The sequence below is a fragment of the Buceros rhinoceros genome, unplaced genomic scaffold (genome assembly GCF_000710305.1).
Source record: "Buceros rhinoceros silvestris isolate BGI_N320 unplaced genomic scaffold, ASM71030v1 scaffold8439, whole genome shotgun sequence".
Lineage (NCBI taxonomy): Eukaryota > Metazoa > Chordata > Aves > Bucerotiformes > Bucerotidae > Buceros > Buceros rhinoceros.
The window spans coordinates 21,160-35,112 of record NW_010429693.1 but is presented as its reverse complement, the minus strand read 5'-3'; the positions used below and the strand labels follow the sequence as shown (position 1 = coordinate 35,112).

At 40.2% G+C, this 13,953-nt stretch overlaps 1 protein-coding gene across 1 annotated transcript in view; it reads left to right on the top strand.

Annotated features, from left to right (window-relative positions):
- The window catches only part of ITGAV (integrin, alpha V), a 41,592-nt gene that overhangs the window by 15,862 nt on the left and 11,777 nt on the right, over positions 1 to 13,953 (top strand). Inside the window, exons 6-21 of the mRNA XM_010142737.1 lie at positions 35 to 96; positions 1,633 to 1,678; positions 3,362 to 3,487; positions 4,195 to 4,239; positions 4,429 to 4,472; positions 4,560 to 4,616; positions 5,085 to 5,137; positions 5,540 to 5,742; positions 7,775 to 7,966; positions 8,077 to 8,122; positions 8,271 to 8,372; positions 9,131 to 9,189; positions 10,174 to 10,328; positions 11,603 to 11,740; positions 12,465 to 12,532; positions 13,652 to 13,799. Coding sequence (XP_010141039.1) covers positions 35 to 96; positions 1,633 to 1,678; positions 3,362 to 3,487; positions 4,195 to 4,239; positions 4,429 to 4,472; positions 4,560 to 4,616; positions 5,085 to 5,137; positions 5,540 to 5,742; positions 7,775 to 7,966; positions 8,077 to 8,122; positions 8,271 to 8,372; positions 9,131 to 9,189; positions 10,174 to 10,328; positions 11,603 to 11,740; positions 12,465 to 12,532; positions 13,652 to 13,799 — 1,544 coding nt within the window. The remainder of the gene's footprint in view (positions 1 to 34; positions 97 to 1,632; positions 1,679 to 3,361; positions 3,488 to 4,194; positions 4,240 to 4,428; positions 4,473 to 4,559; positions 4,617 to 5,084; positions 5,138 to 5,539; positions 5,743 to 7,774; positions 7,967 to 8,076; positions 8,123 to 8,270; positions 8,373 to 9,130; positions 9,190 to 10,173; positions 10,329 to 11,602; positions 11,741 to 12,464; positions 12,533 to 13,651; positions 13,800 to 13,953) is intronic.

The following is a 13,953-nucleotide window of genomic DNA, read 5'->3' as shown; positions in this document are numbered from 1 at the left end:
TTTTCCTCCTTCTTCATCTCCATTTTTTTTTTAGCCACTATCGATGCAGATGGACAGGGCTTTTGTCAAGGTGGATTTAGTATTGACTTCACAAAGGTACGTGATTCTTTCTCATGAGTCAGCAGACAGCTGCAGCCGAACAACCACCCCGATTACTGTTCCTGGGGTGGGGGTGGGGGTGGGGCAGAACCGCAAGCAAACACATCCTTGTAAATAAACAATAGTAACTTCAAACCACTGCAGTACTATGAACCTGATTTCCCCACTGTCTTTGCAGCAGTGCGATATCACCTCTTGTGGCAAACGCATCCGGAACAATCAGTCTGCTTTCCCAGTCCCGGGCCATGAACCCGTGCGGCAGCCAGTCCGCAAGTGGAATAAGCTTTAGTAGTCAGGTGTTTTGAGACGCTTGTTTTGAAGGGATCAGTGCGTAGGTAGTGTTACTTTTTGAGGAAGAGTAATTTACTGCTAAAAGGGAACTGGTAGACAATGTTCTTCTGAATTATGTTTTGTTTTTCTCGTCAGCTAGCAGAAGTAGACTTTCTCTTTTTTGCCGTCTGTTTTATGTTTCTTCTGCTTTTATGTTATCCCTGCCTTTTATAGTTTAGGTTTTTTTAAATTCACAATTACTTTTTAAATCCAAGCACAATAAAACTGTGCACAAATCTGAGAATTAACCACAGACTTTTATATTGTGCAGTTAAATTGCTTAGTGTGGTCTGGACGTGTTAAGTCCTATTTGAGATGTGGCAAATTTGGGGATTCTTCACATCTTATGACTGGGTCATGTCCCTTCACTCTTTGCCAAGGACACTTGTTTTTCCTCCAGAGGAACCTGCAAAGTGCAGTATAGGATTGTAAGTGTCCAAGTTATTTTGTGTGCATCCCTTAGGCTTAATGTGCAGACTCTAGCCCCAGTTAAAACCAGCCTTGGGCTCTAATCCAAAACGCTAGCTGAGTGGGCAAGCTTGGGTACAAGGTATCTCCAAATCTCTGACGTTTTTCTGAACGGGGAGCATGGGAGTTTTTAAGATTAAAATCTGAATAAGTGGCTTAGTTGTGCAGCAAAGCCTGTGGCCCAGTTCGGTACTTGCGGAGCAAATTCCTGGCACTGGGATAGCTGATGTGGTTAAAGTCTCATAAAAAAAAATGGTTTGTGGATTGCAGTTGTACCAAGGAATACAGAGTGGGGGAATTCCAATAGCTTTTCTGAGTTAAACTTTTCTAAAGGTAGGTTACAGAAAGCATCAGGGGCAGAAGATGAAACCAGTTTTGTGTGGTGATTGCCTTGTAGTGGTCTTAAAGTTTTCTCCTAATTGTATTTCTGCTGCCTTAGATTTATGTGGGTAGCAGAGTCTACTGCAGTAAACCAGAATTCTCTCTAGAGCTTTAAATTGATCGAGTAGAGAAGCAAGTCACTGAAGGCATATTGTGTGTTATCTTAGCATTTCACGAGATGCATTTTTAATCAATCATTCCTTCAAAAAAGAAAATGTGTAAGGGTCAGTGAATCTGCAGTGACAGGCGTGCATGGGATTACTTCCCATAAACATAAGACGTGTTCTCTTGTCTTACATATACTTAACATGGGTTTTTATTGTTGGTTTGGATTTTTTTTTTTCCCCCTCCAAGGGAGATCGAGTGCTGCTTGGAGGACCTGGAAGTTTTTACTGGCAAGGTGAGATACGTCATTTAAGTCACAGAGAAGCTGACCTCTTTGATTTTTCTCTTTATCTTCTTAGTCATTTATATCCACACTCCTCCAACCACTGTCAAAGTCTCCATCAGTAAGAAAACAGACAGAAATAATTCTTCTTCATCCTTCAAAATATTTCTTGAATAATCAAGTCAACTAGAGATTACAGCTGTACAGATGTCTTTTGTCTTTTAAATAATTCTGTGATGGTTTTAAAGGCATTTTCCCAGGAATGTGGAATTTGTTTCCACCATCAGGATAAGTTTCCTTTAGGATATTTTGCTTGTTGTTTTAAAATCTACGTCTTAATTTCTTACACACATAATAAGCGTGTATTATTCAATGAGAAATGTACCCTCCGAAGAAGACTATCATCACTGTTTCCCTTGGACAGTACAGATGTGTTGTGTTTGTTTATATTGATCTGATTGTGTCATGGGGCACATTTTACCCCTAGCTGTGCTGTTTACACAGAACATTACCTATATATTTTGCTACTGTGGGCTCCAGTCACTGTTTGAGGGCAGGATCATTCCCCTTTTAGCTACAGCTCTCTGTTCAGAAGATGGTGCTTCTACAATCAGGATAGCTGCCGAGCTCTGCTGCCTGTTTTTTAATGTAAAGACTTGATGTTTATGAAAGATTTTTCTGTATCACGCCAGCCTACATGTAGGTGCAGCACCTCGTTTCCAGTCCTATGTCTTAAATCCTGAATGAAATGAAATAATTGAAACTAACCTGCAGATACAATATAATACAGGTTATGTTTGTGTATTCATTTTATTGCTTTTTGGTGAAAGTGACGTCTCACCTGCTGAAACAACCTTAGTTTCTTCTACTACTACCAAAAACAATCTCAACTGTCAATAGAAGACCTGCAGATACAATATAATACAGGTTATGTTTGTGTATTCATTTTATTGCTTTTTGGTGAAAGTGACGTCTCACCTGCTGAAACAACCTTAGTTTCTTCTACTACTACCAAAAACAATCTCAACTGTCAATAGAAGTTTTTTTCACCACAAATTTTTATTCCACATTATACCACCCTGCTGGAGGAGTAGTTTTACCTATACTTCATACAGGTATGAATACGTATGTGAAGTAAGTGCTCTTCTGAAAAAAAAATGCTTTTTGTGATTCAAGATTTAATTTAAATGGAAAGACAAGAGTGTGCTGAGGTCCCCACCTAGTGCCCAGGGACAGGAAAACGGTGAACGCTGGTCACAGACTTGGCTAGTCCCGTTAGCTTCTTGTCTGCCGTGTTAAGCTCTCATCTGATGGGCTTCAGACACAGAGTGGTGACTCGGTTCTGCAACACTATAAGCCTATGTGATCGCTGTTACCCAGCTGCTCAGTCCAATTTAAGTCCTGGCTTACACATAGGAGCGGCTTCTATTTGCAGAGAGAACTCTTTGTGTGCTTTTGATTCAGTATGTGCAGAAATCTTTGCGGAAGTAGGATCCATATTTTCACTTACATCCTTTCTCGTGCTGCTGCTTTTGGCTGTTTTCTGGTAGCTGTTGTGGGAGATCTGTTGCTTTAGAGGCAAGCATTCTGTGAGTGAGTCCTGTTGCTTATTGAATGAGTGCACACTCATATTTTGTGCATATCTTACCTGTGCATATTTTATCTGTGGTTTTAAGCTGTTTTCTTTCTTTTCAGGCCAACTTATTTCTGATCGAGTGACAGAGATTGTGGCTAAATATGACCCTAGAGTCTACAGTACCAAATATGATGACCAGTTAGCAACCAGACCTGCCAGTGCTGCTTTTGATGACAGCTACTTGGGTGCGTAGTTTGAGAAGGAAGAAAACCTATCTGTACTTGAAAAACTCCCTTGCACTAATCACGCTTAAGTCTAAATCGCACACTTAATTCAGCATTTGACAGATAACTGGTGAACTACAGACCTGAAAATGCAGTAATTTATGTGTGATGGAAGCTCAGTTATCTTGCCGTAGCCTCGATTCATAAAGCACCTGATGACAAAATAAGTGGAAGTATTTCCACAAATTTTTGTGCTGTATGATTCAGGCTGAATATGGGAATGGCCAAGGCGTGAATTTTATGTGGAAAGTTAGTCATGTGTATATTTTTTTAGAAAAGCATCTACTTCTAAATAATCTACCAAAAAATGTGAAGAATTATGTTTGGGAAGAAAAATAATGAAGAGAGTCCCTTGGAGGAATGGGAAATCATCATTTAGCTTCGTATGTGCCTGACTGGGTTCAGAAAAAAGCAAGGATAGGTGAGGACAGTTCCCAGGATGAGAATTCTAAAATTTTCATCTTCTGATCTCGAATTTGTGGATGCTGATGAATGACAGTCTCTCATGTAGCTGTTCGTAGTCTAAGCTTCTTGGAGGCAATATGTATTCCACTGTGTTTTAAGATGAAGCGAGAGGACTGTGCTTAGAGACCTATAAAGAGTGTAAAAAGAGACAAAAAGCTTAATAAGGTTTTTGAAGTGATTTACTAATTTTGTCTGTTGATCAGGTTATTCGGTGGCTGTTGGAGACTTCAGTGGCGATGGCATAGAAGGTAAGACTGTTGCTGCAGTAAAAACATCGTGTTAAAAAGCTAGGCAGGTCTTTCAAATAAACAGTCCAGAACAAGCAGTGCAGTGCGCAGGAAAAGGCATAAAACACTGGGAGTGAGCGACTCTGGTCAAGCAAAGGCCTTGTGCTTTGGAACCTGAATGTTATCTGAGCGTCTTGTTTTGTGTTTCAGACTTTGTATCAGGAGTCCCAAGAGCAGCAAGAACGCTGGGCATGGTAGGAAATTTGGAACATTAAACTTTGCATTAAATGAAAAAGACTGAGGTTGTTGGTACGCTGTAACGTGTATTCCTTCATGTGCAGGTGTCTATTTACAACGGGAAAAACATGTCCTCCATGTACAACTTCACTGGAGAGCAGGTGTGTAGCTTCATCAGTGCGGGGGGCGAACCGGGGAGGCTCTTCCTATAGAAAGATGACCTGCTGAGACAGTCTTTAGGGTACTAGAACATGTAACATTATGCTGTTAGCTCATGTGCTAAAGAAAAACATCTATAAAGCCTGTAGGAATCGTAAAAATCTATGTTCTGCGAGTTCCCGTTTTGTTGTACCGCTTTGAAAAACTTCATTTAAATGAAGAAAATGCTGCCTATTTTGAGAGCTGGGAAGCAGGACTGGATCGTGAAAAGGAAAATGAGAAGGGTAACTCCTCACTTTGCTTTCTAACAGTAAGGAAAAGAAAGGAAAATAGAAGGAGAAAGAACACAAAAAAATGTTGTGGCTTATATTATCATGTCCCTGACATGTTTTCTGTACAGCTTTGTATAAACTTGTTTGTGTGTTCACATGACTACAACTCACCGGTTTGGTCTGAATTTGGCTTTCCAGATGGCTGCCTATTTTGGGTATTCAGTGGCTGCCACAGATATCAATGGGGACAAGTAAGTGCCCTCCTTTTCCCCCTGTCACCCTACTTGTTTCTGGGAAAAAAAAAAAGAAGCTTTTATTAAATAGTCTTTCCTTCAATATAGATTTCTTTCTTCATTACTGGTTTAACATATATCTGCACTGCACACTTTCTTGCCAGCGCTCAACATTTGTTTTAAGCAGTGTAGATTTCTGTATTTATTTACAAATTACATTCATGTGCTTTGTATGCATTAAATTCTGCTATATTTGGGGTCACTTTGTCAATGAACATTTGTCTTCAGTTGCAATTTAAGGATAGGTAACTTTCATCTTTATAGTGACTTCAGTGCTGGTAGTCCTACTAACAGATGCTTAAGAGAATGAAATCGAATTTTCAGGCTTTTACTGAAGAACCTTATCCTTCTTTGGTCCAGTTACACAGATTTGTTTATTGGAGCCCCCCTTTTTATGGACCGAGGTTCTGATGGGAAACTTCAAGAGGTTGGCCAAGTTTCCATTTGTCTTCAACGAGCCTCTGGAGGATTTCAGATCACAAAGCTGAATGGTTTTGAGATATTCGCAAGATTCAGCAGTTCTATTGCACCTCTGGGGGATCTAGATCAGGATGGCTTCAATGGTAGGACATCATTTCTTGATCAGTGTTTCCCTCCGCAGATGACATCTAGAGAGCACAGTGTGGATTCTGCACACAATTATTAGACATGCTAACCATGACTGAATGTTGGACACTGAGGTCTAGACTCCTTTCGATGCTTGTATGCTACTCCCAAGAATGCTAACAGGAGTTACATGTATGCATCGAGCAGAGACTATACCATTGAAACGACAGCATGGATTGTTCTAGCTGTTACACTCATCAGGTTGTTACTTTCTAACTGATAAGTACAGTAGAAACTTCACTGAAATATGTGACTCGTCACTGTGATTTGTTAGGACACCTTCAATTTAATTTTCCTGTTTCCGTTTCTGAAAGCCGACTTCCCTCTCCAGAAACACAATGATGAAAAGGAGGTTTTGTTTCAGAGAGGTGGTTAAGGATGATCTGATAGAAGAGATTATCCTGAGAAAATTCTAGGGGTTTATTTTATTTCAAAATGGAAGAGTCTGCTGAAAATATCCCGTAACATCTACAGCCAACTGTACCAAGAGCCGAGTGTCTTGAGCAGGTATTTGGATGACAAGGCTGAGTCTGATACAGCTGGAGCTGTGGATTCTCAAACCTATTTCCAGCGATTCTCTCTTTAGTTTCATCTGGGGAATGGAGAGCAATGAAACGAACAAGAATCTCCTAGTTTGGGGATGGAGATATCCAGGAATCCTAGGGAGACTGCTCTGGTTGGCAAGTCACACTCCAGTGTGTCCTAAAGAGTGATGGGGATGAGAGTTGCTTGGTTTTGGTATTTCCCTTCCACTTTTCTGAAAGATCAAAAATTATAATAGGCTAATATTTTGAATTCCCAGGTGGCTCTGATTTATTTTTTTAAAATGAAGTCCTAGTCATAGAAGAGTTTGGGCTGGAAGGGACCTCTTTAGCTGCTAATAGTGTATAGAATTAGTACGAAGGTGCAATATCACTGCAGGTATTTACAAAAGATACTGGATAGGTTACAGCGGATAGCCCAAAATCTGGTCACTTGATGAGATGATCCAGAACCTGTTTTGATTCTGTCATATTTCCATCTGAAATACACTGTAGGTGAGAAAATCATAGCAAAAGCTGCCTTTAATTATTTTACTACTATTACTTAGTCTAGGTTTTTTAGTTGTCTTTTTTACGTTCTGTTTCATTCTGGGAATGTGAATTAAAATGCTTTCCATCACAGTCTGGTGCAAGAATGAAAATTGTGCTGTTTTCATAGAGTTTGTAGGGTGAGTCGAAAATACAAAATGGTAAACTTGTCCTTTCATGGAACTTTTTCAGACTTGAGGGAGTAATGTAATTACTCTGTGAGGTGCTTCGTGTTTGAACCAGCTGTGGAAATGTGGAATTTAGATCATATGTACACTTCTAAAGCTGTCCTTACAAATAGTCCGATTAGCATTTTGTTTATCAGTGACTAATAAACAGTTAATAATGAGTACTCTCAGATTTGTTAAGCTTTAAGAAGTAGTAACTAACTGAAAGTTCTGCACATTGCCGTCTCATGATCAGGATGGACTGGGATTTGATATTTCCCATTGTTGTAGGCTGATGTAAATTTTCCAGAATTATTAAAAAGTCACACCCTTCGGAGGAACGCCAGTGTGTTAATGACATGGGCAGATAGTCCCGCTTAGTTTTGTGATTTGGCACCAGCAGTGACTAATTCTGGGTGTTCAGTACTCTCAGAAGCATCTCAGATCCATATGATTTGGCTTTAAGTCAGTAACTGAAGTGCAGATGTGTTTGCAGAACTATTCCTTTCCCTCCACCCCTCCCATACAAATCTACGATACATTCTTGTTAAACACTTACACTTCCTAGAAAAAACAGCATCCAAATAAAATAAAAATAAGGTTGCGGATGAACATTTTAATGACCGGTTGCATTTCCTCCCTCCTGACTCATATTGAAACAGTAATATCTGAAATTATCGATTGCTGTAAGCGTAAATATCTGCTCCTAGGCTGCATCTGGAGGTGTTGATGATCGTTCTTTTGGTTTACAGATATCGCAGTTGCTGCACCGTATGGTGGAGAGGACAAGAGAGGGCTTGTCTATATCTACAATGGAAGAGCCAATGGTTTGAATGCAGTCCCATCTCAAATTCTTGAAGGGCAGTGGGCCGCTCACACAATGCCACCCAGTTTTGGGTATTCGCTGAAAGGAGCCACAGATGTGGACAAAAATGGATATCCAGGTCCTTTGCTCTAAAAGTCACTTTAGAATAACCACCAGAGCCACACCTCTGAAAAACAGCACTTTTTGAAACCTAGGTTGTAATGTGTAATATTTCTCCTTTGTTCCTAGACTTGATTGTTGGAGCCTTTGGTGTCGACACAGCTGTTTTGTATAGGTAAGCTCCCTAACGCGCACAAAGGTTATTTGTTATTCTTGCACTTCCTCTAAATATCGTCTGAGTGTGTCTCTGTTTCACAGTGTGGTGGGGAGGGTATTGTCTGCGGCGGTGTTGAATGCTGCTCAAGAGGATGTTTTCTTTCCAGGGCTAGACCAGTTATTAGAGTCACTGCTGCCCTGGAAGTTAATCCAACCATTCTAAACCCAGAAAACAAAGCCTGTTTGCTGTCAGATGTCCAAGTCTCTTGGTAAGCAGGGTATATCTTCTGTTCTCCTTTGAGGAGAGGGACTTTTGGGGGTTTTATTTTCATAAGCTTTCAGTTTTAAAAGGATTCAGGAACTCTAGTCAGCTAATTAACAAAAAGACCATCAAACACAGATTTCTCGGAAAGAACAGACGATACAACATAAGAGCTCTTTGGCAACAGTGGGAGTTTTCAATGTTGTCTTCAGTAGATGCTAGACCAACTCCTAAGTGGCATCCTGCCTGCAGAGACTGCCGCTTGTCTGGGATGAGTAGAGTAAGATCCTCCCAATACGGCAAGCAGCTCTTGCAGTGCTTTTACCCATTAATTTGGGTTTTTAGGTGGGCTTATAGTTAACACCTGAGGTGATCTGCTCTGCAAACTGGTTTGGTTTTGTGTTCCTAGACTATTATTATCCAAATCCACTTTTCCTTGCTAGTGCTAACTGCCTTTTCGACTCGGTATGCCAGGTCCTCCTAGCTTTAAAAATAAATGAGCTGTGTTTGATTCCAGGAGTAAACACTCTGCTTCACGGCTGACTATTCCTATGTGAATCAACACTCCAAAGCTTTTCGTTGCTTGCACTGCTGTCTACTTATTAATAGGTTGTAGTTTCTCTCCCACCAGTAGAAAATGGCTTTTGGAAGTGAGCTAGAGTTTTAAAAGAGAATGTCTTTGAACTGAGAAAAACAGTAAAGAATATTAGAAGGAAATGAGAGAAAAAGTGCGTGAAGTTAAAATTTTCTTTTCCTCCAAAACAGCTTCAAAGTAAAGTTCTGCTTAAAAGCGGATGGCAAAGGAAAGCTCCCTAACTCCCTCAGTAAGTTCTGCTCCTTTAAAAATTCCGAAGTCTTTTTATGTTGTTTGCGGGTATGAGCACTGGTCATTGTTCTTTCTCAGCACAATCCTACCAGTTCAGTAACATCCGTATGACTGTCTTCGGTGGGTTTTTGTTGAAGTTGTGTTGGAGGTCGGAGGGGTTTGAGCATACGTGGGACTTCAAGCATACGTTTAGCCGTTTGGTGGAACTAGTCTTGGAAAGTCCTTTTGATTTTACAGAACCGAGATCAATTCTTGTTGAGGGGAGTTTTAGACAAAAATGTACAACTATGTGCATTGTTAGGCCTGAAATGCAGGCGAGCCACAAGGGTCTGCTCACGGTCCTGTTGAAATCATGACTGTCTGATTGATAGCACTGACTTTTTTCATCAGGTTACCTGGATCAGAATCGGGGAAAGATTGTTTCAAACCAGTTTTTAAGTTGTCTGTAAGATTTTTGTGGTGTGGCAGCCAGCCTGCTATAACTGGATTTTGTCTACTGATTATAAAAGCTTTTCTTGTTTTCTGTAAGGCATGTACGGAGCTGGTACGATCTGGGGAGATTCGTATGAAAAGCTGTCACATAGCAGATACCGAATATTTGAAGTCATTAGGTCAGCAATGCAGTTAATTAATATAAGTGTTACAAGCAAGCTGGAAAATTGTTTTGGGGAAAAATTTTAACTTCTTGTTCTTGCAGTTCTGTAGCAGTTATAAATGGTAAATGTATCAGTGCTCTTTTGTGTTTCCGGCTCTTCAGGAAAAAGCAGGATCCAGTTTAGGACAACAACAGTGCTTCTTAGTCATTATTTTGAGAACTAATGTAGTAATAGGTTTTATATTGAAGGAAGTGGAAGTTCTAGAAGTTCGAAGTACTAGGTTTTGAGTGTAGTTGAAATCAGCGTTCGGCCCCATTTCTGATGGGAATTTGCACGGTGTTTAATTGAATGAAGTATCTCTAACCTACATGCTTTGGATCGCACAGATTTTCAGGTGGAGCTGCTGCTGGATAAACTTAAGCAGAAGGGAGCTATAAGGAGAGCTCTCTTTCTCCACAGCAAACAGCCCAGCCACTCCAAGAACATGACCATTACAAAGGGGGGCAAAATGAATTGTGAGGAACTTGATGCCTTTTTGAGGGTGAGTAGCAATTTACGTGTTAGGCAAATAATTCCTGGTGCATTGTCTATTACAAGTTCCTTGTGTTAGATGTTTAAAGAAAAAAAAAAAAAAACAGGCTAGAGAAACTTCATGCCCAATGGATAGACCTAAAATTACTCAAACCGTAAGTCTGTCCCGGGTTGTCACTGCTGTCAGAGGGTGAATGATGGATATTGTGACTAAAGTCCTGGTCACCGAATGGATTGGAAATTCAATTCTGAACTTTGCTATGCACTTCTTGGAGCAGTCATCTAGGCACAAAATCAGTTATTATTTCTGAGGAATATTCAAGTCAATAAGCAGAAGTTGTGCTTCTACTTTGGAGGTAAAAAATAAAAATATAGATCTGCAAACTAAATAGCAAAGATCAGCAAATAGCAGAGGAGACAGAGAAGGTTGAAATATGAAGTTGTTTTTGTCTCGGTCTTTGTTTTAGTCCCCACAAATGTGGACAGAAGCCAATAAAATTACGAAGTGCAACCCAGGAAGAGAAACACTGTCTGAAATAAGGAAAGACATGTCAAAGTGTAGCTCTGTAAGCTGGATGCAGCTCAGACCTACCTCTGAGTACTTTTAAATTGAACTATATTCACTCCCCTTTCCAAAAAACAAAAAACCCCACCCCAACAAAAATACTAGTAATCATTAAGGATTCATGGAGGATGGGTGATGCCTTTCCTTGACTGGAGTGAATTCTTGACACTTTTCCACCTGACGTTCTCGTAAAGAAAGTAAAGATGCATGACCCCTATAAAATTACCTTCAATTGGATGCAAGACCAGTTGAAAACTGTTATCAATAGATTTCTGCCCGTAGAAGACAGCTTCCAAAGTAAGATGCTGAAATGAGCTGTTCTAAATCCAGTAATTTTCATCACTGTCACATTGGAATAACAAAGCAGAGTTGACGCTGATTAAAGCTGCAGAATTGTGCAGCCCTTTAGGCTCCCCTATTACATGAATACTTCTGTATGCTCTCGTTTTCCGTTTGTGAAGAAGGCAGGCTTCTACTAAAACTGTCCAGCTTCAGCATTTACAGTGCAGGTTTGCTGAGGAGGTTTCCTAGTTTGACAAGAGCTCAGAAGTTTTAATCTTGTCTTGGCTTCCTCATTTCTACTACAACATGAACAATAAATAAAAATACTGCGCAGTATTGCCCTTGGGAGGACTGTTGCCCACAGAAACTTTTGAAGGATATTTTTGTTGTTGTTTTCTTCACGTTTTAATTGCAATTCAAATCTTTGGTTTCCTCAGGATGAATCTGAATTTAGAGACAAACTAACTCCCATTACTATTTTTATGGAGTATCGTCTGGATTACCGAACAGCTGCAGATGCAACAGGATTGCATCCTATCCTCAACCAGTTCACTCCTGCTAATATGAGCAGACAGGTATACTTCTTAAACAGTCTGGGGTGAGAGAACCCAGAACGTTTTCAGCTTTCAGTACGTAGGACTTATGTTCACCTTAGGACTTCTGAAGAATTAAGATACCTAAAGATACATCTAGGCTTTAGTCTTTGAATTACAGAAATATTGATGGTTATCGTATGTTGGTCTTTTTTTCCTCTTCGTTGTGTCAGATTTCTGTTTTGACACGTTATTCCTTAGCGCTGGACTTCTTTTCACACATACTAATGAACAGTTTTCTGGAGGAAAGCAGTTAAAGTAGTATTGAAGGTATTAATCTCAGAAGATCGGGGTGTTTCATCCACTGCTCATTCTGTGCTGCTCTGTGTATCTGATGTTTGTCCCTCTAGTTCTCTCAGGGTAACAAACATAGGTTTTTCTATTTCTGCCCTTTTATACAAATTTATACACTTGTTTTAAAGAGGATAGTGGAGATGCAACTCCAGATGAACAGATTAGTCGAAGTATGGGAAGAGGATTAAGATACCTAGACATCAGTCCTAAAATTGCAGTGTGGCAGGATGAGACACAGTGGCCCTCCGTGCATAAAAACTCATTTGTTCTCTTCTGAAGCGATTGAGATGAAGCTATCTCATAACCAGCTCTTTAGAAAATGTTTTATTTGGTGGTGAAACCGTATTACTGGAAATGTATGTTAGAACAGATGCAGGAATTATTACAACAGTATGCATTTTATTTTTCTTAGGCACACATTCTGCTGGACTGTGGTGATGATAACATCTGCAAACCAAAGCTGGAGGTTTCAGTGGAAAGGTAAATAAATGAGAAAAATACTACAGGGAAAAGAAACTTCCCTACTGGAATCCTAAACTTGGAGAGCTTCTGATTCTTACGTTAAAAGGATGTGTTGAAATAAGCATGACTCCTCGATGTATACAATCTAAGCTCATGCCGATTCGTTTTAAGGAAAACCCTCTTGGAGCTTTGTAACCTAACGACTTGAGCGTTTACTACAGGGAGAGCACACACACCACCCCAGCCCCCACTCGAAGTACACAGTGTTTATTTGTCTGTTTGCTAAGCTGGACATGCAGAACAAGCACAAACCGGCGTTAGCTGCAAATGTACCACTGATCTGTTACTTAATACTAGACAGACACGTGAAGATGGGAATGGGCATGGCTTTATCCAGCAAGGGGTTGTCATACACATGAAAAAAATCGTTGGCATTGGTGATATCTTTTATTGAACCTGGAAAGGTGAAGCACATTTGAACTCCTAATTCCTGGAGTCTGGGGTTTTTGTGCTTTGCGTGCCTGAAAGCCATTCTTATTTTCTCCACTCATAACTGTTGGTGCCCGTAGTGCAGAGCTATAGCACACCCACATCGGGAGGTAGCGTGGTTCACAGGCAAATGCTGCATTGGCCCACGTACTGTTAGGTTTCCTAGTAGTTGGTGAAATGAAAATACATTGCTTGGCAAGATACTTTTTTAGTATCTGGAACAATTGTACTATGGAGGTCTTGGCTGTATTCTGTAGTGGAGCCTTCCATCGAGTTTTGTAATAGACGGATGCTTGTACCTCTGCTACGTACATCTGTAATTCAGAATATACACAGTGATTTAGTGGATCATAATTGTTTGTTCTTTGCTAAAAAAGGTGTTGGTGGTTTTGTGGTTTATCGTAAATTTTATAAAAAAGGTTCTTATAAAGCAGCATGTAGTATTTGCTCCATTTTTGTGACTATAGACGCATTTTTGTTTGAAGCATAGTGCAGAGCTCTCCTGATACTCCTGAGGCATAGCTACCTCCTCTAGACTGCTCCAGCAATTGGGGCAATTTCAGAACGTCTCTTGCCTGTGTAAGTTCAGCCAGTTCAATACACTTTAAAACCTGAATGTGGAGCTCATTTTTATGCTGCTTTTTGTAGTGATCAGAAGCAGATCTATATTGGTGATGACAATCCCTTGACACTAATCGTCAGTGCTCAGAATCAGGGGGAAGGAGCCTACGAAGCAGAACTCTTTGTCATCGTTCCGCCCCAAGCAGATTTCATCGGTGTTGTTCGTAACAACGAGGTAAAATTCCAACTGTTTTTCTTCTTTGAGTAGTTGTATTTCAGGTGCTGCTGTGGAAGTCTGTGGAGGAGGGTCCATCAGGACTGGGGTTTATGCTGCAATACTAAAGCGAAACACTGAACAATTGATAAAGCTCTTCCAAGCTCCAAGGCTA